Source organism: Sus scrofa, chromosome 8 (genome assembly GCF_000003025.6).
Source record: "Sus scrofa isolate TJ Tabasco breed Duroc chromosome 8, Sscrofa11.1, whole genome shotgun sequence".
In the NCBI taxonomy this organism is placed as follows: domain Eukaryota; kingdom Metazoa; phylum Chordata; class Mammalia; order Artiodactyla; family Suidae; genus Sus; species Sus scrofa.
Genome location: NC_010450.4, coordinates 43,668,663 through 43,695,950, shown reverse-complemented (window position 1 = coordinate 43,695,950; position 27,288 = coordinate 43,668,663). Strand labels below are relative to the sequence as shown.

At 38.3% G+C, this 27,288-nt stretch overlaps 1 protein-coding gene across 1 annotated transcript in view; it reads left to right on the top strand.

Annotated features, from left to right (window-relative positions):
- CPE (carboxypeptidase E) overlaps window positions 476–27,288 on the top strand; it is a 126,732-nt gene continuing 99,919 nt past the window's right edge. Inside the window, 1 exon segment of the mRNA NM_001097439.1 lies at window positions 476–782. Within this exon segment, the coding sequence (NP_001090908.1) occupies window positions 479–782 (304 nt within the window). The 5' untranslated portion in view covers window positions 476–478.

Sequence of the window (27,288 nt, the reverse complement as noted above, 5' to 3'; positions counted from 1 at the left end):
TTTTTTTTGAGCATCAAAAGGAAAACCTGGTCGGCTTGGAATAGATGGTACTTTAAAAGGCTGCACCAATAATCCCAGAGTGTTTTTTCCACAGACGGTATCACCGGTTTCTCAATGACAGCAACGCGCCCATACCCGACCTTAGCTGTCATCCCACCTGGGTCGTCCCGGCGCCATTTGGCTCTGACGTGTCTCCGAGCCCACAAATCGTGCAGCGGCCCCCGGTTATCCGCGAATCCGGCGGGCGGCACCGCCCTCCCCGCCCCGCCCGCCAGCCCCGCCCGCGCCGCGCCGCCTCCCCTGAATCCCGCGCTTGGCGGCCGCGCGTCCAGTGCTCCGCTCAGGCTTTGCATTCCCCGCTCGGGTCTCCGATCCGCTCCCCACTCCAGGCCTCTGCGAGACGAGGAGAGGGGACCCGCGGGCGGTGCGCATCGAGGCGCCTGGCACACAGGAGGCCGCTCAGGAGACACTGGGCGCGATGGCCGGGCGAAGGGGCCGTGTGTTGCTGGCGCTGTGCGGGGCGCTGGTCGCTTGCGCGTGGCTGCTGGGCGCCGAGGCCGGGGGAGTCGGGGGCACCGCAGCCGGCGCAAGACGGCGCCGGCGGCCGCAGGAAGACGGCATCCCCTTCGAGTACCACCGCTATCCCGAGCTGCGCGAGGCGCTGGTGTCCGTTTGGCTGCAGTGCGCCGCGGTCAGCAGGATATACACAGTGGGGCGCAGCTTCGAGGGCCGCGAGCTGTTGGTGCTTGAGCTGTCCGACAGCCCCGGCGTCCACGAGCCGGGTAAGGGCGCCGCGCGCGGTGGGCAGACGGGAGGGGAAGGGGGGGAGGTGGAAAGTGGGACGTGGAGGGGGGAGGGATAGGGATGGGGGCGGTGGGGTCCTGGTCCCTGCCGGCCGTCCTCCCCAGCCCTGGTGCCACCCTTGAGTGAGGACAGGCCCGAGAAGCTGCAGCTGGTGGACGTTGGAGCGCAGCAAGCAAATCTGCGCGCCTGCAAACCGGCTGTCACCCCCACTTGGCTGGACTGAAGACCGCCGAGAATAACGCTAGGCCTGCGGAAGGAGGGCGCCCTTTCTTGCAGATAGGCGTAGAATCATTAAGGTGCAGAAGGCAGGGGTTGAGAGGAAATGAGAAGCCCTCCGTCATTGATCCTAATTTCCAGAGGACGAATTTATTGGTTCCTGGAGGCTCCGCATACCTCTCTCTATCTCTGTGTTCACATTAGGTACACGCACTCCTGGGATGATCAGGGAATGTTAAAGATCTTGGCAACATTGGATGGTGGAGGGTGAGAAAGTGGCCTCTCGCAGGCATTCCGATCTTGAAACTGCACACAGTCTTTCTAAGGAAAAAAGAATTTTCCGTTTTCTCTGCTTTAGTCCTTTGAGATGAGTAGTTTGTGACCAGGTTTTTATTCCAACAGATGTTCCTGTATGGCGTCTCCCCCGAGTGTGTTAGGACACATTTTAATTTATGTTAAATGTTAACGCATTTGGAATTAATAAAAAGGTATTTTAAAAATGTTTTGGGTGCCTCTTTCCCATTGGTCTTTGGAAATGATGAAACTCTTAAGGCCTCATCTTATGATCTTAAAGGTACTGTTTAAGTAATCTGGACTAATAACATCAACCAGGGATGCATTTTTTTTTTTTTTTTAAGCCTTCTTGTTTTCTTTTTTTCTGGCTGCACCTGAGGCATATGGAAGTTCCCGGTCTAGGGAACCAACCTGTACCATTGCAGCAGCCTGGGCCACTGTAATGACACTTAAGCTGCTGAGCCACAAGAGAGCTCTTTTTTTTTTTTAATGACAAAGCAAGAAAACAGTTGCAGATTCTCAATGTAGGGCAAGAATAGATTTCTAATAATATTTAAGAACCAAACTGAGAAGGGATTAAAATAGGTGATCTGTGGTAACCCTTGAAGATCATGGTGATCTTCTGATGGAAAGTGTATGCGTTGATCAATAATAAATCTTTAGAGGGAAACATTTCTTACCTTCAAATAATATGAATGACGGTTTGTATAATTTTGTAGTCAATACCCTAAAATCAGATCCTAGAAAACATTTTCTATAATGCACTCTAGCAGATTCAGCATGTAGAATTGGAAATTTTGAAAATTAGTTTCATAGTTGTATCTGAAGATAAAGAAAAATTTTAAATGTGACAACTAATTTTCAGATAACCAAAGTCAAGACAACCTAAGCCCAGACAGAATATCTAAATATTTGTGATTCTCCTGCCTACTTAATTAGAACCTTTGGTTATTCTGTGGTAGACTGCTCCTCAGATTTTAATTGTTTCTTCAAAGAGATTCTATGAAAGTGAATGTTAACTTTTTGTTGTCTTGCTTCAAGTTTAGAAATAAAATTATAAATTGATATATAGTTAGAATGCAATATGCTTGAAATGAAAACCATAATTCTTTTGCTTGAATATCTGGAATTATGATGTGTCAAGATTTGCAGGTCCCTCTGTAAAACCGCAGGCAGAGCTGTGTCTCCAGCAGCCAGGTTGGGTCTGGCACCCAGCAGGCATTCAGTACACATTGGGGAAAAAATTAAAAAGTCATTTGCTGAATAACACAATGCCTTCAATATTTTATTCCTTTTAAACACAAAATACATGGATTTAATTCATTTTGAGAAGGCAAACATGTTTACATAATGTGCTTTATAGATTCTTGTTAACGAAGGAAACTTTAAGTTCATGGTATTATTTAACTAGAATCTAAAATGTCTACCCATTGTACTTTAAAAGGTAGAAATAAACCAGTATGAACTAACATTAAAAAAAAAAAAACAAAAAAAAAAAAACCACAGGATGATTTCCTGGTCTGCCATCTTTTAGGAGGAGATAAATAGATTGGAAATCTTCAGGGAACTAGTGTTAAAAAAAATTTAACTGAGTAAATTTTAAAGATCTTGTTGACTTTATTCAATGATTCATGAACAGAGTGTCATTCAGTATAGCACACAGGAAGGTATTCCTAGGAGCTGTTCAAAATGGAAGATTTTTATAGGCAGAAGGAAGTGGGAGCACAGAGGTTACGCTAGGAACAAAACGGGTTGGTTGTTGCAAGGTTACTTTCTTTTAGGGGACAGCAGGAGCCATGATTACCTCCCTTGTGCTAATCACAGGATTCCTGATTGACTGGTTTAAGATTTCATTTCTGGAAGAGCTGAAACTGTAATTAAGTCTTGGTTTGGTGATGTGGGGCTTAGTATAAGTGACTCCATTTGGAAGTCTCCTGTTGTCTTATTTTTAACACTGGCAAGTGCAGAGATTCTTATCAGTATCTGAGTTCAATAGTACTTGTATGAATTAACTTTTAGGAAGTTTTGAATAAAAAAGTAGTCACCATTCTTATATGACCTTCAGATTCCTTTTAGATTAAAGGTATTTTAAGGAATGAGAAAGGAATATCCATATTTATTTTGAGATGGAAATGGATGCATTTAGTGTCTTTTGAAGACCCACACACTCCAGGTGAGCCAGATTGTATGGGCTCTACGGGACCAGAGGGTGGTCCTTGCCCTGTGGGGGACTGAGAATTGGGAGGTCGGACTATGAAGGTGGTCAGGCTGTGAGAAGGGAGTGGGAGGGCAGAAGAAAGGGCGTTGTGGACATTAGGTCAGGACATTTGGTTACTGAAGAGTAGATGATGAAAAGGCAGGAATACAGTACAGATAACCAAAACTTACCAATTCCAGGTTAGCTCATATGTTTGTAGATTTTAACAGAGCCCCTGCTTTTGAAAGAGGATGACTGTTTTAACTATTTTCACATTATAAGTATTTTTGGGGAATGAAATAATGTTTCTTCTGAAGCTATTCGGAAATAATATTTAGCTTAAATTCATTTATTCGACTAAAACTTTGATGAAGTTGCCCATATTCATTTTATTTTCCAGCAAGAGAGAGGTGTCAAGCTGGTTAGTTTTCTTAATCTAAATTCTTTTTCTGAACTTTAAAAACAAGGTAGCTAATGTCTTAAGTATTTAGTTATCATAACAGAAAAACTCTCCTGGAACAAAACAGCATATGTACATCAGGCCTCTCTCTCTGATGGGCATTGACAAGGTTAGATTTGCAGATTGTGGACAGGTGTTCCTTGATCCCACCAGCTCCCTTCCTGAGCAGAAAGAAGTGATCATCATACTTGTTTTTTGGTACCAGGCCATAGGCTGAATTTGAGCTGATCTCTTGAAAGTGATTAATTCTCTGATATTCTATATTTGAATTCATCAAAAGGGAAGGAAAATTCCGGGTGGAATTGGTCAGGGCGGCAAAGCCACACAGACTCGTCAGCTTGATTCCTGACCAGCTGGAGGTTAGGTATCTGTCATTACCAGGATCCCTTTGGAGGCCTGTGACAACCTACTACAGCAGGGTGGTGGGTCTTAGCCCTTCTCAGAACTGCTGCACGTGGTCTTGGCCTTGGTCTCATCTCACACGTCATGAATCTGGATCCCAGACGCAGGGCTGGGATAGAGTCTGGGCTAAGATGGATTCTCTGTGTTCAAATGTGCTCCCATGAGATATGATACCTGCCAAGCCCGGCCATATTTCCCATTTTTCTTTCTATTTGCTTTTGTTTTATACATTTAAAATATTCCTACACATAGGGGCTGATGTGCTCAAACCCAAACATATGCTCGCCCAGGCATGCATATCCATCATTGCATTACAAAGAAACCTTTATTAATTTATATCTGAGCCATGGAATCTGTCCTCCCAGAGTTAAACATGAGTTAAGATTAGTTTGTTTAAAACACTAATTCTTCTACATGTGGTTCAGGATTGCTCTTGGGGAGTAAATCTGATTTATAGCTAAAATGTTATCTTAGAAACATTCTTTGGGGCATAGGTTTTTCTCTCTCAAAGGTTGGAATGATTATTTTGGACCTATTCCTCTGCAAATCTGTTCAAATTTAAAGTGTATGAATGCCAGTATGCGTTTGCCAAATATTGTGATGGAACATTAAATGCTGGCAAAATTTCTATACAACTCAAAAAAAAAGAAGTGGAAATTTTGGTTATTTTGTATGGCTTCTTTTGGTTATTTTGTATGACTTTTCATATCAGATTAGTGTGTGTTAGTGGGAAATAACTGCAGCTGAGTAACGCTTTATAGCTGGTGAGTGTTGAAGTTATATTCTGGAGAAAGATCTATTTGTACCACATGTGGTTAAGAGTTGTTTTTAGACCCAAGTTGAGTCAGTGTAGCTCTTGCCAGAAATAATGTACTTGATTGACTGATGATTGGCTAAAGGAAGAAAGGAAATTGGGCTGGCCCTTAACATTATATCCTATGCCCAGACAAAGTGTCTTTCTGTGGAAACTGACCTGGGAAGGCAGCAAAGGAATCACCTGCCAGCATCTCCCTCTTGCAGAGCGGGTGTGGACTAGTTACCTTTACAGTTCTTTGGGAAAAATTACTATTATTTTTTTACATATGGAAGTTCCCTTGCTAGAAGTTGAGTCAGAGCTGCAGGTGCTGGGCTATGCCACAGCCACAGCAACATGGGATCCAAGCTGCGTCTGTGACCTACCCCAACCTCACAGCAATGCCAGATCCTTAACCCACTGAGCGGGGCCAGGGATTGAACCCTCATAGATACTAGTTGGTTTCGTTACCGCTGAGCCACAGTGGGAACTCCTCTGAGAAAGATATCTTTGACAAATGAAATAATAGCCCCAGTAAGAAGATGACACATAACACAGCTTTTCTCAAAGTGTATTCAGCAGAACATGAGTTCATCTTGGTTTGAGAAGTATTAGGTAACCAAAGATAAACAGCTTTGTGTTTCAAGACTTATCAGAGCCCTTAACATGCTGATATATGTGTCAGATCTCCAACTTAGATGCACACTATACAGTGTTTTTCAATCCTTTTTCACCATGGAACTCCTTTTGTCCCAAGGAGCTTAACTTGTTCCTGGAATTACACTAGTTTGAGAAGCACAGCATTATTATGATCATATTTTAAAGGATTTATTTTGTAATTCTCTAGTAGAGACACTCAAACAGGGAGTTCCTTAGGGATAGGAGCACATGTTCTCTATTTTTTTTGCCCATAAACAGTTATCAATCATAGTGATTGATGTATAGTAAACTCTTAAGTTTTGCTTATTGAGTTGAGAACATGATTTTGAGGGCACGAGGCACAGGATATATAACTTCGATTGAAAAAAATTAGAGCAACAAATGCATTCCGGTTCTTTCATTGTTAAGTAGCTTCATGCTTTAACTTCTGTTGACCTTTTGTCTGTAAAACAGGAATTCTTTAAAATCTCATACCTCACAGGGTTGCTGTGAGGCCAAAGGAGTATAGAAATATAGTAATTAGAAGTATAGTAATTAATGAAGTTGCTTTCATCTGGTTATTAAGAACATGGGCTAATTTGTTAAAATGTGCCTTCATTGAGGTTGGTCTGGTGTGTGTTCTACCTCCTCTCCTCACTGGTATGTGGCCTCCTAGGTGGTGTCAAAGCAGGGCACCTAGATGCTCATCTGTTAGGTTGTAAGCCCACCTGTACAAGCCCAGAATTCAGCTCTGAGGGGCTTCTTCTCCATGTTTTCTTGATCGCAAATGTTTGTTTTCTAACAATTTTTTTTTTCTTTTGATGGCTGGACCTTCAGCATGTGGAAGTTCTAGCACTAGGGGTCAAATCGGAGATGCAGCTGCTCATCAGAGCCATAGCAATGCCAGATCTATGCTGCGTCTGTGACTTAGGCCACAGCTTGCAGCAACACTGGATCCTTAACCCACTGAGCGAGGTCAGGGATCAAACCTGCATCCTCTTGGAGACCATGTTGTGTTCTTAACCCCCTGAGCCATAGCGGGAACTCCTGTTTTCTGTCAGTTTTCAAAATATGGGATGTTCCTGCTTTGCTTCAGTTTGACCTCTTATTTTGCTTCTTCAATGGGAACAGTGAAAGTGTTCATCATTATTTGTGAATGTCTTTATGATTATTTCTTCGGATAGCCAAATCAATATAGGGCAATTTCAGTGTTTACTTCAGCAAACTAACTTCCCTTTTTAAATAATTTTTAATGAAACTGTCCAGGTCTTTACCACTTTATTCTTTTACTGACCTAGTGTAAGTGAAGGATCTATGAAGTCTCCTTTCTCATCCCCCCCCCAACTGATTTTCTTACCCCCACTTGGGTCTTTGTATTTCCATAGTTCTTTGAAGCATTGTAGCATAAAGGTTTACAGTATATTCTTCAGTGTCAGGGGACCTGAGTTCAGATTCTGTCTCACTATTTTTAACTAAATCTTCTCAGGCAAGTCATTTAACTTCTCTCAAATTAATCACCTACAAAATGACAATAATGTGATGATAAAATGAAGTAGTAGATATAAAGCTCTTTTTTTTTTTTTTTTGGTCTTTTTTAAGGCCGAACTGGGGACATAATGAGGTTCCCAGGCTGGGGGTCGAATCGGAGCTGTAGCTGCTGGCCTACACTACAGCCACAGCAACTCGGGATCCGAGCCACGTCTGTGACCTACACCACAGCTCATGGCAACACTGGATCCTTAACCCCATGAGTGAGGCCAGGGATCGAACCTGCATCCTCATGAATGCTAGTCAGGTTCGTTTTTGCCAAGCCACGATGGGAACTCCTAAAGTTCTTACTTCTAAATGTGTCAACAATTGTTGTTATCTCTGTTATGGCATTTTCTGTTTGTTGTTGTCCGTGTTCTCCCAGTAAGCTGTGGGGTCTTTGCGGTCAGGGGTTGTATTTTGTTCATTTCTCTATCCCAAATGTTTAGTTAAATTAGTTAAATGTTTAGGACATAGTGGCCACTCAGTGACTATAGAAGAAATGAGATTTCTCAGATAGGCAAGAATGGGCATCACAAAACTAAGTTGTGTTGAAGGTCAGTGCTGAGTTGGTACATGTGAGACTGTCAGAAAGCATGATAACAAGAAAGGATAGAAATGGCCTTTTCCTTATGCGAACACATATTTTGTTGTGATGCACCTCCAGTTTTGTATAATGGAGAAATTCACCTACTGTGTGTCTTTGGAGTGTGTGGTCTGTTGTAACGGAACTATGAGGTTCTTTTCCTCTTGGCCTCTTTCCTCTTGAGACATTTTAGAAAGTTAAGCTGCTTTGCAAGTGTGAAATAGAAATTCTAAAGATAATTAGTAAAAATTTTACTTCGTCAAAGTTTTGAATTTTTAAAATCTGCTGGAGCCCTTATGTTGCTGTTTTACACATAGGAGTCATAGCTTGAAAATGCCACAGAAGAGGAGGTTTATCTGAAAGTGAGCCGATTGGTCAGATGAGTTCAAATTTGAGACACATTTAAATTTGCTCCTTCCTTCCCATCTTGTTAATTACTGGAATTGTTACCAGTCCACTGCTCTGCCAATGTTCTCTTTCTTTTGAAATTCAGGATATGGTGTTTGTAGGCCTTCTAGCTGTCAGCCTTTTCTTTTTCTTTTCTTTTCCTTTTTTGGGTAAGGTTTTTGTTTTTTCTATTATAGTTGATTTACAATATTCTGTCAATTTCTGCTGTACATCAGAGTGACCCAGTCATTCACACACACACACACACACACACACACACACACACACGTTCTTTTTCTCTCATTATCCTCCATCATGTTCCATCACAAGTGATTAAATATAGTTCCCTGTGTTATACAGCAGGATTTCATTGCTTATCCACTCCAAGTACAGTAGTTTGCATCTGCTAGCCCCAAACTCCCAGTCTATCCCAATCCCTCCCTGTCCCTAGGTAGCAAGTCTGTTCTCCATGTCCATGAGTTTCTTTTCTGTAGATAGATTCATCTGTACCATTTCTTAGATTCCAGATATAAGTGATATATGGTATTTGTCTTTCTCTTTCTTACAGTGTGGCCTCAGAGAAGAGACCGTGTTGCCAGTACCTTTTATTATGTTCAAATAATTTACCTACAACTTTGTACCCCATTAGTAACTTTTTTTTTGAAATTTTATTTTATTTTTTTTTCAGAACAAAATACATACATTTAAACACAATTACATTCACACAGATTATTATATCATGGATCTTAAGAAACAGAATGACTCCCTCTGGAGAAGTGGGATGGAAAATATGCTGAGACAAATAGGAAATTTATTCTCATTAGTAACTTTTGAAGGTGTCTCATGTAGGGGATTATGTAGCTGATTCTTAAACAAAAAGAAATGAGTTCTGACAATTTCTCCTGTACAGTGAAGTGACTCAGTCATGCAGAACATTGTAAATCAACTATAATAAAAAAATTAAAGCAACTTCTTATGGTATCAAAAAAACAAACAAAAAAACCCCCGAGTTACAGTAATAACCCCTGAAACAACTTTCTACTACCAGTAAATTTTTTTTAATAGAAATCTGTTTACTGTTAAATCACTGCTGAGCATCATGGTTCAATAATAATAATGCCTCTCACTTTAAAGACATTTGATTTCAAGCAGAAATTGTTTATTTAAAAAGTGGATACAGATGACTCGTTTTTTACATGGGACTTTAAACTTAAATCCAGGTTCTAAAAAAATCCCTTGTTGTGGTTATTCATGTCAAGGTAATTGGGAAAAGTAACAATTATCTTATGTATTTGTATATGCAGGCAGCTGCTGGGATGTTCAGATCCCAAATGATGCCGTCAAAATGCACCTACTCCATTTCCTTTCCTGCATAGCCTCAAGTATTAGAAATCAGAAAACCTTCCTTTTACTATGAGGCTTCTAGTCACTGCCATTGTGTAATTTTTTTCCCCCCAAGAAATATCTTATTTCTAGAGTGCACTTCAACAACTTGTACAAATCATACATTTTGGTCATGAGTTCAGGGCAGGAAAATGAATATATTGGTTGGACTGTCACCTCCTTGACCAATGCCCTATTTTTCTTTTCCTAGCTAAGAGGAAAATTTTAAACTACCTTTTTCTCATAGCCAAGAATTGTTGTGAACATTCTAAGCTGAAATCAACTTTCTAAGATGAAAAGAAACAGTAGGCTTTTGTCATTGTAGCTAATTCTGTCAATATAATTTAGGGAATAGTTAACAAAAACCCACGGTGTATATGCTATTTTACTTTATATACCAGTTACCATTTTAGGCAGCTCCTTTGCATATTAAAATGTATTTAGGTTCTGGCCTTGGAGTCACTCTTTCATGCATGTTGAGCTTAACTGATAGGTTGTATAACCTGTGGACACATCCCTTGGTTCTGCAAACTGTATACTGTGTATAGATGCAAGGGTTGAACAGTTCCCTATTCTATTCTTAATGTAGTGGACATAAGGACAATTATCTGTAGATGAAACTACTGGAAATGTTAGACATTTGCAAAATAAAATGGTTTTTGCCCTTCTTGTGTTTTAGGTGCAATGTCTGACATCTGATTTTAAAGTACAACAGTTCTATTGAAATAGTTCTGTTTGTCTCAAGTTGTGACAGTGTTCAGTAGAGATTTTCTTTTTAAGTTTATTGGAGGAAACCAGTATTATTCATTGTGGGAACTCAGTAAATGTTAGGCCAGATTTTCCGCATAATCAGTGTCATGGGAACTAAGTTAACATAACTTGGAAATGGCACTAACTCAGCAAAACAGGGGGACGTATACAGTGAGATATGTGGAGAGAAATCTGCTCTTTAAATGTATTTCTCAAGAGTCAAATTCAGTTTTTGGAAGATGCTAAAGCAGTACAAAATATAGATAGATAATTCTCAGTAAATATTGTAGATGCATAATGAATTTTGCTGTATGTATAGACAACTAGACTAAAATACTATAGAGACAAAAAGGTTTTGTATAAGTCTTAATGGCGGCAGACTTATGAGTGGAGCAGTCATGTTACCTTATTTTGAATTTCACTTGCATGTATAAAATAGCCTTCATTTGAATTGTATCTGTTTCCTAATCTTTAGCTTTTATCAGGAATTGAAAAATTTTCTCTTTTATCTAAATGACTTATATTTTAAAAAAATCATTTCTCAAAAGTTTTTTCCTTTTCTTTTTGCCTCTTTTTGGATCGCTGCCGAGGCATATGGAGGTTCCCAGGCTAGGGGTCAAATTGGAGCTGTAGCCGCCGGCCTACACCACAGCCAGAGTAACGCCAGATCTGAGCTGCGTCTGCCATCTACACCACAGCTTACGGCAATGCCGGATCCTTAACCCAGTGAGCAAGGCCAGGGATTGAACCCACAACCTCAAGGTTCTTAGTCGGATTCGTTAACCACTGAGCCATGACAGGAATTCTGTCAAAAGTTTTTTTCTTTTCAAGGAGTTTTCTTGGGGTATTGTTGCCCTCTTTAAGTATTATAAGATATTCCCCTGAGGTTTTATTTTTTTATTTTTTTAAATTATTTATTTATTTATTTTGTCTTTTGTCTTTTTAGGGCTGCACCTGCGGCACGTGGAGGTTCCCAGGCTGGGGGGCCAATCAGAGCTATAGCTGCTGGCCTATGCCAGGCAACGCCGGATCCTTATCCCACTAAGTGAGGCCAGGGATCAAACCTGCAACCTCATAGTTCCTAGTTGGATTCGTTTCTGCTGCACCACGATGGGAACTCCAGATATTCCTTTGGGATTTTAAATATTTGGCCACATTTGCCTTTAATTTCAGGAGGATTCTGACAAGGTACCTTCTGAGGTGGGTTTGGAGACCCTAAGGGATGGATATGGCCTTGCATGTTCTTCTTGGCTCCCTTTTGTTCCTGTGGGTATTGGAATAAGAAAGAGTAGTCATCTGGATAGTAGCTGGGAGGCTTTCATCTGATAAACATGGGTCATAACCCCACTGGGGCAAGTACTTGCTTATTTGTCAGCCATTTACTCCCCATAAGCAACCTCCAGCTTGGCCGTAAATGAACACTTTTCCTTACCTATCATAGGTGAAGAATTAGATAATATTTATATTTATGGGGACTTAAAGATGCAGGAAGAGTCTGCCTATTGTTGAAAAGAAGTATCTAAAAGAAAAATTAGAAATTTGGAGTTTCTTATTTTTTAAATATCTTGTCACAATGATCTTATTTCCCATGAAAATTCACATAAATTGCTGTTATCAATGCTGTCATTATGCCATTATTTATGTTTTGGAAAATTTATGACTATATTGAGGATAAACTATAAAAAAGACAGGTAACTTGAGGTGTTTGTTTTTTTTTTTTTAAGGGGGCTACTTTTAACAGGTTTCACGGAGCTGTAGAAGGAAAAATCTGAGTCTTAAAATGTGCACATTTTGGTTAAGTCTGTGCAGTTGTCTCTCAGGATTCATGGGGGATTGGTCCATATGTGTGTTATACACAGTTTTACTACCTCCCCCCCATGTCAGGTCCTAATTTGCACTTCACTGGTAACTGAACTAGCCTGAAGAAACTTCATTGAAAGAGTGTATTGATTTCACTCAGGTGTCTACACAGGGGGTAGGGGCTGTGTGTTCAGGACAGCTGTAGGCTTGCACTAGTGGTAAAAGCCATGAAATAGGTGATAAGTGTTTTTAATATTTTTTGAGGACTCTTTTCCATTATTTCTAGACCTTTGGGTGTGCTTTTCCTAATTCACATTGCTGGATAGATGGGAGTTGGAGCCACCTTGTATTGTTCAAATAAACATTTCTCCTTTTCTCTGGACTCTATGTCAGTTTGCACAAATTGTATTTTAAAAAAATGACATAGCTTTTGGGCATGTCAAGCATTTTTCCTGAATAATTTAAATACTCTTATTGTTGCCGTCATTACTCTAATATTGAAGCCAAATCATTGGTTGCAGTTACTCTACAAACTGTGTTTCCAGGGAGACGGAATGAATGAGAATGTGTTTCAAATGAATGTACAAAGGGCGAGACTGGCTGGTAATTTCCCCAGAACTTATAGAAAAAGGGTAATGGAGTTTATAGCCTCTGTACAGACAGTAGCATAAGCAAAACACTCATACCCTTGCCAACATTTCTAAGAGGCCAAGAAGGCTCTCATTTGTAGATCGTATCACGCTTTCCATGATGTTCTCAGTTCCCAGACCAAGTTAGGAATACTCTGTTATTTTTTAGACCCTACTAACAACTTGAAGGTATAAATTACCTTAATTGCAGATTACCAAGAAAACTAAAGACATTCATTCACTGGGTGTTTGGAAGTACCAGGTAGAAAAGCTTTTAAACCAGTTCACATTTGGAAATCAAACTCATGAGAGGTTCAGTGCAGAATGCAGTACACCTTTCATTCCTGCATGTGTTATTATCTTTGTGGCTCTAATGTACTTTACTTCCCAAGAGTAGCCACGTGCCTGCTATATTAGTGACCTTCTGCAAATTGAAAAGATTCTTAACAAAAGGAACAACAATGTTTTACATTAAGTACTTAATATGAAGTTATTAACTTAAATTTTATAGAAAGCCCAGAGAGATCATCAAAGGGGGGCTTTCAGAAGGAGGGAGGGTTTGAACTGGTCTTACAGGATGAGTCCCACCTGGACAGTAGAAGACAGGGCTTCAGCCTAAGCTGGTATAAGATTTTTAATGCTTCTTGTGTTGTTTTCTTCACTGTCCCCAATAGTGGTGACATAGCAATATTCACTAAATATCATGACAATTAATTACATTCCATTAACGTGTGAAATTTCCAACCTTGTTAGAGAGAATATAGTTTTTAGAGTGTTGTCCTTTGGGTTGATTTCCCTCATCATGAGGGTAAAACTATTTGGGGTGGAGATTATTATATATATATGTATATGTGTGTGTATATATATACATATAAAATATGGCTAGAAAGCATTTAAAATGATATGGTTATATTATATAAACATAATTATAAGTATAATTATATTAAGCATATAATATATATTATATTATAATAGGTAATAATTGATTACCAATTATTATTCTTTTTCCCCTCTAAGTAGCTATTATTGAACACTCTCTAGTAAAAAGATGTCAAGTAATTTTGATTTTTTTAGGCCAATTTCCAGCAGTTATATACAGCTAAATTAGTGTTCTGTTTTGATTATGTATTTCATAAATGGTGTTGAACAACAAAATAAGAACCACAGCAAGAAAGTGCTGTAGTCTGAAGTATTGAAGGAGAATGTAGCCCTTAGCTCTTCTCCACGTACCACAGCCACTCCAGAACATTCATCCAGTGGGTCTTGTGTAACACTTGGATAGGATAATGTAGTTTGTTGAATGCTTTTGGGAGAAAAATTCACTATGCAGATATATTTAGTATTTAATTTTTCCAACTATATGGTTTTTATTTCACTGCAATATTTTATTTATAGATTTAAGGATATGTGGCAGCTGGTTTTGATTTAAATCAAGTTCATTTTAACTGCTGGTCAGGAAGAACCAATGTGAACAAATTTCTTCCTCAGAAAAGTACATTTGTGTTGTTTGACATAGCCTTAATACATACCCTTCACAACTCAGATGGGATGTAAAAGTCATTATTGGATGTTGAGAGTATACATTTAAAAGTGGTGATTTGGAATTCCTGTTGTGGCTCAGCAGTTAGTGAACCCGACTAGCATTCATGAGGACGTGGGTTTGATCCCTCGCCTTGCTCAGTGGGTTAAGGATCTGGCGTTGCCCTGAGCTGGGTGTAGGTCGAAGACACAGCTCAGATCCTGCGCTGCTATGGCTGTATAGGCTGGCAGCTGTAGCTCCAATTTGACCCCTGGCCTGGAAACCTCCATATGCCGCGGGTGCAGCCTTAAAATACAAAAAGACCAAAAAAAAAAAAAAAAAAAAAACCAACAAAAAAACCCCCAACAATAAAAGTAGTGATTTGATAGTTTTTTGAAGTATCATCAAAAAAGTTGAATGACTTTAATTTTTTTTTACTTATCAGATATTTATTGCCAAGGCCATTGGAGGAGATACTTCAAATTCAACTGGTTAATTAATAATATTTGCTAATATTACCAGAAAGCAAAGGCTTTTACTTGTATCGACCAAATAGATGAGGAGGCACATGCAGACTGGCTATCATTCTTAAGTTACAAAAATATAATATAATGATAATATTTTAAAAAATCAACTTATATTTTAATACCATTTTCCCATAAAATTCATGTATATTAGCATCTGCATTTTATATACAAAAATATCATAATATGCTGTTTGTAATATTATATCTATTAATTATTCCTGCAATGGCAAATGGGAAATTTTAAAAATTGTAATGGCTACTTCAGTGAAAGCAATATAGAATATTTGAATTATTGATTTGTGCTTCTAACTCAGCCTTTTCCTTGTTATTTTGTCGACTGGAAAAGAGGGCAAGGCTTCCTTTGCATTTCTTTCTTTTTTTTTTTGAAACCTCAATGATGCATTTTTCATTAGGGTAAATTTATTTTGAATTACTCCTTATGGCAAACCCAATCTTCATTAGTGTTCTATGGAACTGTGAAACATTGAGTTATAGTTTTTCCTTCCTAGCTAGAAGGAACATTCTTATTTTATAGATAAGTAAATTTGGCTTCAGAGAGATTTTAAACAATCTGCTTGGGTTTGTGTAGCTGTGAAGGCTAGAATCCATTTCCTGTACAGGATGTTGGGCATTTTTTTTTTTAATATTCCCCATATTCCCCAGAGTAATGTATTCAGATGGGGGATAAACATAACTATTTCTTCTGTGGCTATTGAGGGTCGTGAATTATTTACATGGACTTACGTCTGCGAGGGAGTGGACACGAAGGTAATGTTATCAGTGCGTTTTCAGTTCTTCCGAGCAGAGTTTCCTAAATCATGGGCTGTAAGTGGATGTGGGTGTTCCCAGGTAGAAAGACAGGGTGTGGTGGTAGAAGATTATGTTGAGTGGCCAAAAATCCCGAAAGGATGGAAGTAAATCACTTCAACATATTGTGAGTACATACAGAAAATATTATTTTTCTTGGCAGTAGAATCCTCTCTCAAGGAAGAAACAAGCTTTTGTTGAAAGATTGTTCTGATGAACTCTTTTGAAGTCTGGGCCTTCAGGGCTCAGGAATGGGCTAAATTGAATAAAAAGAAGAGGACTCTCTTCAGAGGCTGGGTGAAGAGTCAGAAAGGGAGAGAAGGTGGCTGGTGGTTCAAGAGGACTTTGAGGGTAACAGACACATTGAGTGGAAACGTCACAGAATCTTCTGTGCCCTGTGATGCTTGGTGGTCAGTTTGGAAGGTGGGATGGGGTACTTCATCTTGCCTAAAGATTGGCAAAACCAGAGGTCATCCAAGGAAGGACAGTTCCATATAAGTCACAGAACAAGAACTTATTGAGAAAGATCAGACACACTCTATACCATAGTGCTTCTTAGAATACATAAAGGCAATTCTTTTGGAATGTCAGCCAGATATCTCCCAACTCACTGGTCATTTACACTGAAATCCTAAATTCCTGAGTTGTTTTTCCAAATTGGAATCCTGGTCCCAGGAGGACATAAATACTGGGCGAGGGCCTTTGGATTATGGTTTGCAAGACCAATTCGAGGTTTGCGTGTGCCAAGCAGAAAGAATCACAAGTTGTGTTACTGGAGATTAGGGGCATGGAATACAAATAACTAAAACCGGGTAAAGTTTCCTTTCAGAAAATAATTCTTGTGTTGACCTGTTGATGTGTCTACATTAACTTTTTTTGGGGGTCTTTTCTAGGGCCACACCCGAGGCATATGGAGTTTCCCAGGCTAGGGCTGAATCAAGCTATAGCTGCCGGCCTATACCATAGCCATGGCAATGCCAGATCCGTGCCGCATCTGAGACCTACACCACAGATCATGGCAACGCCGGATCCTTAACCCACTGAGCAAGGCCAGGGATTGAACCCTCAACCTCATGGTTCCTAGTTGGATTCATTAACCACTGAGCCACAATGGGAACTCCTATATTAACTTTTAATGTGGAAAGTTTTTTTGTGCTAAAGTGGATTCTATATTTGTTGAGAATTTTTCCAGAGCAACCGTGAGCAAATAGCTTTTTTTTTTTTTTTTTTTTTTTTGCTTTTTAAGACCACACCCATGGCATGTGGAGATTCCCAGGCTAGGGGTCTAACTGGAGCTACAGCTGCTGGCCTACACCACAGCCACAGCAACACCAGATGCCAGCTGTGTCTATGACCTATACCACAGCTCATGGCAACACCGGATCCTTGACCCAGTGAGTGAGGCAGGGATTGAACCAGTAACCTCATGGTTCCTAGTTGGATTTGTTTCCACTGCGCCATCATGGGAACTCCAGTATATAGTTTCTTAAAGGACTTTTATTTCTATATTTGTGAATGTTTTATAAAACATAACAATGGTATAGGAATTATGGAGTTCACACTGTGGTGCAGTGGGTTAAGGATCCAGCATTGCTGCAGCTGTGGCGTACATGAAAGCTGTGGCTAGGATTTGACCCCTGGCCCAGGAACTTCCATATGCTGTGGGTGCAGCCAAAAAGGAAAAAAAGAATCATTAATATTCTGTTGTGTATCTGACAACTATCCCATATTAAAATAATAAATATGTATGGAAATTATACCTGGAATAAAATTCCTCCTTAAATTATTGTGCAGAAAATAGTGGAATGCATTACTGTAGGAATTTCAGAATATATATAAAATATAAGTAAATTTTTTGTTTTGTTTTTTCCACTGGGACTCCCCCAAGATGATGATTAGATGATAAATTCCCTTGGTAATTTATAGTCAGGATATGGGCAAGCGAAAAAATTGCCAGATCTTCAGGCTGATGTTTCTGTGAGATATTCATGGGCAGGAAGTGGGCTAATAACACAGTGAAATGACAGAGTAATTCTGGGTAAGTAACTTGCCTTTCGATGCCCATATTATTTCATGTGAAAGTGTTTGATCTGAATTATTTAATTCCCCATTTTGTCTGTGCACAGTCATAACCTTGGGTATTAAGGAGAGTCCAGAGCCTGATCAGGTACAAGGTTGTGGGGGGCAAGAGGTCTTTGTGCATCAGCGAATAATACTGGGGATCATTTGATTGGGCAGTTTATTAGCAGCCATTTCTTTGCCAAGCTAGTAAAAAGGGACATTTTAGCATCATTTTCCAAGTTTTCTTATATAAATGGATTAGAAGAAAAGAAAGTGAATCAAGTTTCATCTGTTTATTGCTTGCTGTTAAGTATATAGTTAGCTCAGAGACTAAATAGATAGTTCAGGACAAAACTTGTAATCATCAATGCTATGCATTCTTTGTAGTTCAAATGTATTAGCTGTTCTTTCACATGTAAAGAATTGTCCTGTACACGAAGTGTTAATCCTAGAGTGCTAGTCCAGTACGTGCAGGCTCCTGGATGCCTGGAGTACATCAGAAGCAGATATAAGCCATCCTCACCTGTGTGGGCCAGAGGACCAGGCTAATTCTGAAAAAAATTAGATTGACTTTTATCCAATCAGTTATTCTAGGACCACTGCAACTCTTTTCTCCCCACAAAAAGCAGATACCCCAAAGATGTTCCATTTAGCTTGCCTTCTCTTTTCTCCTCCATCCAAAGGAAAAGTGTGTGTGTGTGCATGTGTGCACACGCATATACTGAAATTTCAAGTGTATCAGAATTTTCATGAAAAAACTCTTCTTAGATAATCAGTGGTGTTTTGTGCAGTTGAATGTTTTTTTTTTTTTTTTGGTTCAAAACTTTGATTTTTTTCTTTGTTATTATTACTATTAAAGTGTAGTTGATTTACAATGTTTCTTCAAGTTCTGCTGTACAGCCAAATGATCCAATCACACGCATTTCCTTGTGCTGTGTAGTAGCAGTGGGGCCCTACTGTGCAGCTGAGGTTTTTGATATCCCATCCCTGAACAAGTTTGTAAGGGTTAACTGGGCTGAGCTGATGTGGGTGATGCTGGAACTGCTGGTTTCACATGGTCTGTGGTGGATCTGACTGTCTGTCATAACACCTACAACCTGGCTTTGAGGTAGCTCTTAGAAAGTGAGCCATGACATAGGAAATCTCAGATAAGGAGTTAAAATAATAAAGACAGTTTAAAAGACTGACGGATTGAAACATAGCATTTAGAATAAAAGAAGAAAGTGAAGCAAACTTGAAAACAAAAAGTATTAAATGGTACAAGAAAGGTAGAAGATAAGGTTTAAAGATGAAATAGAAAGGCTAAATAAAATTATTTAATTGTGAAACTAATGTGAATATACTCCCTTCCTCGACACTTAATAATGCTTAGTATATGTCAAGTACTCATTAAAGGTTTAATTCATCTAGTCCTTAACCCTTATGAGTTGGTACTAATATTATGCCTATTCTATAAATGAGAAAACTGAGGCACAATGATTTGTTCACCTATCTATGAGATCACAGGCTTGTAAGTTGCAAAACCAAGATATGAATATATATATGTATATATAGCTACATTGTTAATTAAATACAAACAAAAATTCTGTACGTTAGACACCATTTGCTTCATCACCTTCCCGTCTTCTGAACTAACTCCTTCCTTTTTTATTTCTGGCAGAGCCTGTGGCATGTAGAAGTTCCCAGGCCAGGGATGGAACCCAAGTCACAGCAGTGACCCTTGCCACATCAGTGACAATGCTGGATCTTTAATATGCCACCAGGGAACTCTTGAACTGTCTGATTTCTTCTTGCCTTTCTCTTCTTTTTGGAGAATTCTCCTTCTTATTGTGTGATTTGAGTCAAGCTTGTCATGTTCTAAGATATCCTCTCTCCTTGCTTCCAAAGTTAGCCTTCTCTCCTCCCAACCATTATATCTTGATTCTATGATATATTTCCAACATTATTTCAGAGTCTCTGCCTTTTTATCAGGTAAAACAAAATCGTCTTCCTTAGGGGAAAATTATCATTTCAACCTAAAAATGGAACTGTTTGAAAATGAGACATAATTGTAATCTTGAACATTCAAATTAAATACTTTAGTTAACAATAAGGATGTCATTCTGGTCTTTCCACATTATTTATTTTGTTGATTATTCTCTTTAATCAGATATAGTGTTAATAACAGACTAATGAGAATATGTACCAGTGAAAAAAATTTTAAGACAGTAACATTTGTCATTATATTTAGAACTATTAGCCATTAAATGTATGCACATACATGTATACACACACCTTTAAATGGAATGTTTATCTGGGAAATCAACAAAATTAGAAACTAAGTGTAAATAATTTTTTAAATGGAAAGTCTTCCCACAGGTAGACCTGATTTGAGATGAGTGAGAAGATCTAGGCCATTCCTTTAGCTGAAGTATCTGATAATTATAAGCTTGGAGGATGCTGGAGCTTTAAGATGGGTAGCCAGTTTATCTTGAAAATACAATGTTTTTCTGAACGAGGTGTTGCCATGGTGACAGAACGGTTTAGTAGCTGAAGACTAATTTCATTGGTTGAGTGTCTACAGACTTGCTTGTTGAGTAGCATTAATATGTGGCCTCCTGCTGTTTTTTTAATTGAGGAGACCATCTGGCATTAGCTGTATTTAAAGGGACAGTTCTGTTAGACAAAGAATACTGGGTGACCTTCACTGAGATGTTAAAAATAGGTTTTGCTGGCTTTAGTTGTTTTAACTCTGAGAAGTTCTACTTCAAATTGCTGCCTATTATAGCCAATCAGTAAGTCATAATTCTGGGGTATGACACTAGGAATCAAAGGGCTTTTTTTGAACTTGCTTATACAATTTTAATTACTTGAATATACACTTTTATGTAATCACATTAATTTTGATGTACCTAAAAATGAACCCCTTCAATAAAATTTTCTCTCATGTCACATGTCCATAAACTATATGTGAGAGACATATTTTAATAATAATGATTACTGAGGACGTTTAATATGTTAGAGCATTAAAAGTCAATTTTTCTTTTGCATTTGAGGGTAATAGAGTGGAGAAGTAAAATAACAAACAGAAGAAGTGAAAAGATGTCAAATGCATCTATTACACAAATGAAAACTATCCATTCTAAGAAATAAATACCTGTTGTGTATCTATGAAAGGACATACCCTATTTGTAAGGAGCTTCCACTGTAGTAGGGAGAGTAACGTCCATGTTATATACATGTTATGATGATTAAGATAGAATATGTGTTAAGGACTTGCAGTGCCTTAGAAATACAAAATTGAGTTTGAGATTAAAGAATGGAGGAGGATGCATGCAATAAGCAAGTCCTTGTGGAAGAAATGGTGCCTGATTGGCTGGAATCTTAGTCAGAGTAAGATGAAGAGAGACTTCCAGATGAAGCAGTAGCATTCATTAGAGTTATAACCCTGTGTCTCTAAGAGTGGGTTCCTGTGAATTTTGGCAGCACACCTTATGTCTAGAGCTTACTGCATGTGTAGAGGGAACAAAATCATGTGTGTGTGTTTTAGGGCTGCACCCATGGCATATGGAGGTTCCCAGGCTCGGGGTCAAATTGGAGCTAGACCACAGCCACTGCAATGCGGGATCCGAGCTGCATCTGCGACCTGCACCACAGCTCACAGCAATGCCAGATCCTTAACCCACTGAGCAAGGCCAGGGATGGAACCTGCATCCTCATGGATACTAGTGGGATTTGTTACCACTGAGCCACAATGGGAATTCCAAAATCTTAACAGGCAAGCTTTAGCCATATTACAATGTCCTTGAATGCCAGGTTGAGGATTTAGATGTCATCTGTTTGGCAATTTGTAGAAAAGAAAACGTATAGCCCGCTGGTTTATGAAGAAGGTAATATATATTTTTGACAGGTTTGGTGATGTTTCGTAGACCAGCCACCCAGAGACAGCTGTATGGCCCTTAGCTTGATATAAGGATCTTCATTTTAGGAGATAGTTTTGAGGACAGAGAAAGAGACTTCAGATTCTTTTGCATGACTGGTGAAGGCAAAAGTGGTGGTGGATGAGACTAGAAAATAAACAGAGGAAAGAAGGTTTCCTAGGATATATTGGTGTTTTTCAGATTAGGGGAGATAGTTGAGAGCTGAAAGTAGTCCAGAGAAATGGGGACAGTTGATAAAATTCAGTGCCTTGGAGATGCTGGGAAGAGAATGTTTCAAGGGCTGGTGGCATAGGACGGTGCAGATGCTGGCACAGGACGATGCAGAGGACTCAGAAAAGGTTATTTGATGCCCCGACTGCTTGGAATCACTGGTGCTGTCTGGGGAAGCAGTTTCAGTAGAGTTGCGAGGAAGGAGCCAGACAAAGAAAGAAGGAGGAGGTACAGGGTGGATTCTGTCTCTCTTTACCTCTTCACTGCACATTCATTCTGAACGCACATTAATGTGGCTTGCACTGCATCTCTCTATTGAGATTGTTGGGACTAAGGGCATCAGGGACCTCTTGCCAGGGTGTCCCTATGTCCTGGCATGCAGTGTGACAATATTCTATGGTCCTCTTTCACTCTCAAAGCTGGTCAGGTTTGGATGATAAGTTCTGAGTCACCCTAGCTCTTAACCAACCATCCCAGTGAGCAGTTTTCAATCTTTATCTTACTTGGCCTTATTTCAATTTTTTTGCTTTATGACTTTTCTTTGTGCTGGGTAACTCTGTTGGTTCTCCCCTTATCCTCTCAGTCTTTTTTTGAGATCCCCTTTTCTTCTTTCCATCCTTGAAGTGGTGGTGTTGCTCAGAGTCCTGTTCTTTTTTTTTTTTTTTTTTCTTTTATTATACACCTTCTCTCTGGACAAGCTCGTTCTTAGAGATAGGTATAACTAATCAGAAGCCAATGACTGCAAAATATAGCTCTAGTTTCTACCCTTGAACTTCAGATTTGCATATTCATCTGCCTACTGGACCCTTTCACTGTAAGTGAAACTTAACTTGTGGGTAAGTTGAGTAAGACAAATATAGGTTACCAGCTGTGCCATTTAAGAGCTTAGAGAGCCAGAAGAAGGGATTTAATCTTGAGGTGGCTCTATGTTCCTTCTGTAAAATCAGGAAACCTATCACACAAGTTTGATGTAGGGAGAGAATGAGATAGCACATGTAACATGTTTATGTAGTTCATAGGACGCAATAGTCTTATAAATCATGGGGATTGTTGTTATTCATGTTTGGGGAACACAAAATATTTTTGAAAGGTCTGAGTGGTACCCTCAGTGGTTCCATGATGTGAGACCCTGAAAACTGATTAGATATGATGGTGGGTTACAGGAGCTTCTGCAGGCTTTTAAGTGTAAGGGTGACTATGAAAAGTGGTGTTTTAGTACAATTAATTATTTTATTATTAAGCTAGATGTATTAAAAGAGGGGCCAGGGAGCATGGCCAGGAAACTGTTGAAATAATAGTGGAATATTTGATGAGGACTTAGAAGAAGGCAGTGACAATGGGATGAAGAGGAAAAGATAGGGAAAAGATGATAAATATATAGATTATCTCATTTTTTATATCAGTTCTTCTGAAGACCGTAACTTTATTTTTACCAATGAGATATATCAAGGATTTAGTAAATCTTCTTTATAGATCAAGCTATTACAGTTGTTTTGAGCCAACTAATTGTGAGAGAGAAGGAGAATGTGTAATAATAACGATGGCAAACATTTTCAGCCTGATTCACCTACTGATACTTAGATGTTAATTTCCATCTTTAAATTTTACATGGCTTTTGAAAATGACTGGTCCTATGTGTGATAACTGTTCTCATAGTTACAGAGGCTTCTCCTGATACATAATTCACTTTTGGCAGATGTTTGTACATCAAGTGATTTTGACTTGTTACATGATACCATGTGAATGAAGGAATAAACTTTGGAATATATCACAGAAAAATTTATGTCCATTGAAGTGGAAAGATTCAGTATGGAAACCTAAGAAATTTGGCAAGTTGAAACATGGAAAAGAGAAAACTCCTATGTCTTTTAAAATACTTGTAAACCTTTTCTTTGAAATATTTATTGTTTTAAAATATGGAATGTAAATTACTGGACTTCCTCCTCTTTTCAAGATTGAAAACAATCAAACATTGGGAAATATTTGGTCCTGAATTGAAGTGCAGACACACTAAATGTGAGTTCAGATTTTAAAAGTCTAGCACTGGTAAAGAACTAAATATGAATGCTGGTTATGAAGGGTATTTATATTTCTACTTGATTCTTTTATAGTTCAGTACAACTATCTAGACAAGGTGCTAAAAGGAACAAACTGAAGACTGAATGGTTCATGATTTGTGTGTATCACAAATGAATCCATCACCACCTACCATTTACAACAAAGGTTCAAATAAACTAAGCTTGAAAAGAAGACAATGTGAGAAATTTAAGTAAAGAAAATCTGCATACCTGAGGCCAGGAAACCCATATTCCAGAAGACAAGTTAACTAGAATTGCAAACTTATGGTGAAGCATTGTGGAATGATATGAAAAATGTTAAAGAAGTTTATTTTTGTAAAACCCAGGAGTTGAAATAGTTAATCACTAGAGCCCCAGCTCCAAAATCTGGCCATTACTGTTATTGTGACAATGATTTAATTTTTGAACAAAATTTATATTAGAATATATGCCATGGAGGGGGGTATGTATTTTCTGGTTTTCTAATAATAAAAAATGAAGTCAATAGCTCCTTATAATTCACATTTTTAATCTCATTTTCATATTTAAATTTTTTTCTTTTGATACACTCCAATTAAGAAGAATATAATTGAACTGACTTCACAGTTTGTAAAGAAAATTTATTGAAGTATAGTTGACTTACAATTTTGTGTTAATTTCTTCTATATTGCAAAGTGATTCAGTTATACATACACACATATAGGTTATCACAGAATATTGAGTAGATTTCCTTGTGCTATACAGGAAATCTCTGTTGACCATCCATTCCATATACCATAGTGTGCATATGCCAGTCCTCAAATCCCAATCCTTCCCTCCCCCAACATTTCCCCTTTGGTAACTATAGGTTTGTTGTTTTTGAAATCTGTGAGTCTGTTTCTGCTTTGTAAGTAAGTTCATTTGCATCATTTAAAAAAATTCTACATATAAGTGATATCATATTATATTTGTCTTTATCTGGCTTACTTCACTTAGTATGATATCTCTAGGTCCATCCATGTTGCTGCAAATGACATTATTTCATTCTTCTTTAATATTTCATTGTGTATATGAACCATATCTTCTTAATCCTTTCATATAGTGGACATTTAGGTTGCTTCCATTTCTTGGCTGTTATAAATAGTGCTACATTGAATACTGGGGTGTGTGCAGTCCTACTCTTGGGCATATATCTGGACAAAACTTTCATTGAAAAAATACATGCACCCGTATGTTCACTGCAGCACTATTCACAATAGCCAAGCTGTAGAAACAACCTAAATGTCCACTGACAGATGAACGGATTAAGGTGAGTATATATACACAATGGAATACTATTCAGCCATAAAAAATAGCAAAATAATGCCATTTGCAGCAACATGGATGGAACTAGAGACTCATACTAAGTGAAGTAAGTCGGAATGAGATAGACAAATACCATATATCACTTATATCTGGAATCTAATATATGGCACAAATGAACCTTTCCACAGAAAAGAAACTCATGGACTTGGAGAATAGACTTGTGGTTGCCAAGTGGGAGAGGGAGAGAATAGGATGGACTGGGAGTCTGGGGTTAATAGATGTCAACTATTGCATTTGAGGTGGATAACAATGAGATACTGCTGCATAGCACAGGGAACTATATCCAGTCACTTGCGATGGAATATGATGGAGGATAATGTGAGTCATATATATATATGACTGGGTCACTTTGCTCTATAGTAGAAATTGACCAAACACTGTAAATCAACTATAATGGAAAAAAAATCATAAAAAACATTGGGGTGCATGTATCTTTTTGAATTATGATTTTCTCCAGATTTATGCCCAAGAGTGGGCTTGCTGGATCATATGGTAGTTCTCTATTTAGTTTTATATATATATATATATATATAATGATTTTATATATTATATATATATATATAATGATTTTAATTTTTTTCTGTTATAGCTGGTTTGCAGTGTTATGTCAATTTTCTGCTGTATGGCATGGTGACTCAGTTACACACACCTATACATTCTTTTTCTCACATTATCATGCTCCATCATAAGTGACTAACATAGTTTGAGGAACCTCCATACTGTTCTCCATAGTGGTTGTACCAATTTACATTTCCGCTAACAGTGTAGGATGGTTCCCTTTTCTCTGCACCCTCTCCAGCATTTATTGTTTGTAGACTTTTTGATGATGGCCATTCTGACTGGTGTGAGGTAGTTTTGATTTGCGATTTTCTAATAATTAGCAATGTTGAACATCTTTTCATGTGCTTTTTAGCCATGTACATGTTTTCTTTGGAGAAGTGTCTGTTTAGAGCTTCTGCCCATTTTTTGATTTGGTCACTTGTGTTTTCGATATTGAGTTTCATGAGTTGTTTGTGTATTTTGGAGATTAATCCCGTGTAAGTAGCTTTTTTTGCAAATATTTTCTCTCATTCTGTGGGGTGTCTTTTCATTTTGTTTATGGTTTTCATTGTCTTTGTTGTTGTGCAAAAGCTTTTAAGTTTAATTAGTTTCCATTTGTTTATTTTTGTTTTTATTTTCATCACTCTAGGATGTGGATCCAAAAAGATACTGCTGCAATTTATGTCAAAGAGTGTTCTGCCTATGTTTTCCTCTAAGAGGTTTATAGAATCTGGTCTTATATTTAGGATTTTAATCCATTTTGAGTTTATTTTTGTGTACAATGTTCAAGAGTATTATAATTTCATTCTTTTATATGTGGCTCTCAAGGATTTCAGTTTTCCCTGAGATTTCAGTCATACTATCCTCAAGCTTTATCCTCAAACTTGCATCTTTTATTTTAATGGCTGAAACCCCTTGCTGTTTTTAGTATCTTTATTACAGTATATTTATTACAATACATTTTATTTATTGAGCTAGATATCACACACCAAATAATTCACACATTAAAGGATAAACTTCATTCCTTTTTAGTGTGTTTGTAATGCTGTGCAGCCATCACCACAGTCAAGTTTAGAGCATTTTTATTGCCCCATCGAGGAACCCTGTACCCATTAGCAGTCATTCCCTGTTTCCCTGTTTCCTCCTTCCTGCTGAGTCACATTGCTGAATCACTGATCTATTTTCTGTCTCTATAGATTTGCCTGTTCTAGTTATTTTATATTCATGGAATCATGTATTATGTGGTCTTTTATTACTGGCCTCTCTTATACAACATGTTTTCAAGATTCATCCACGTTGTAGTTGTATTAGTACTTAATTCATTTTTATTGCCAAATGATATGTTTTTATATGGGTGTTCCACAATTTATTTACCCTTTCACCAGTTGGTAGACATTTGGATTGTTTTCCGTGTTTTGATGGTTATGAACTATACTG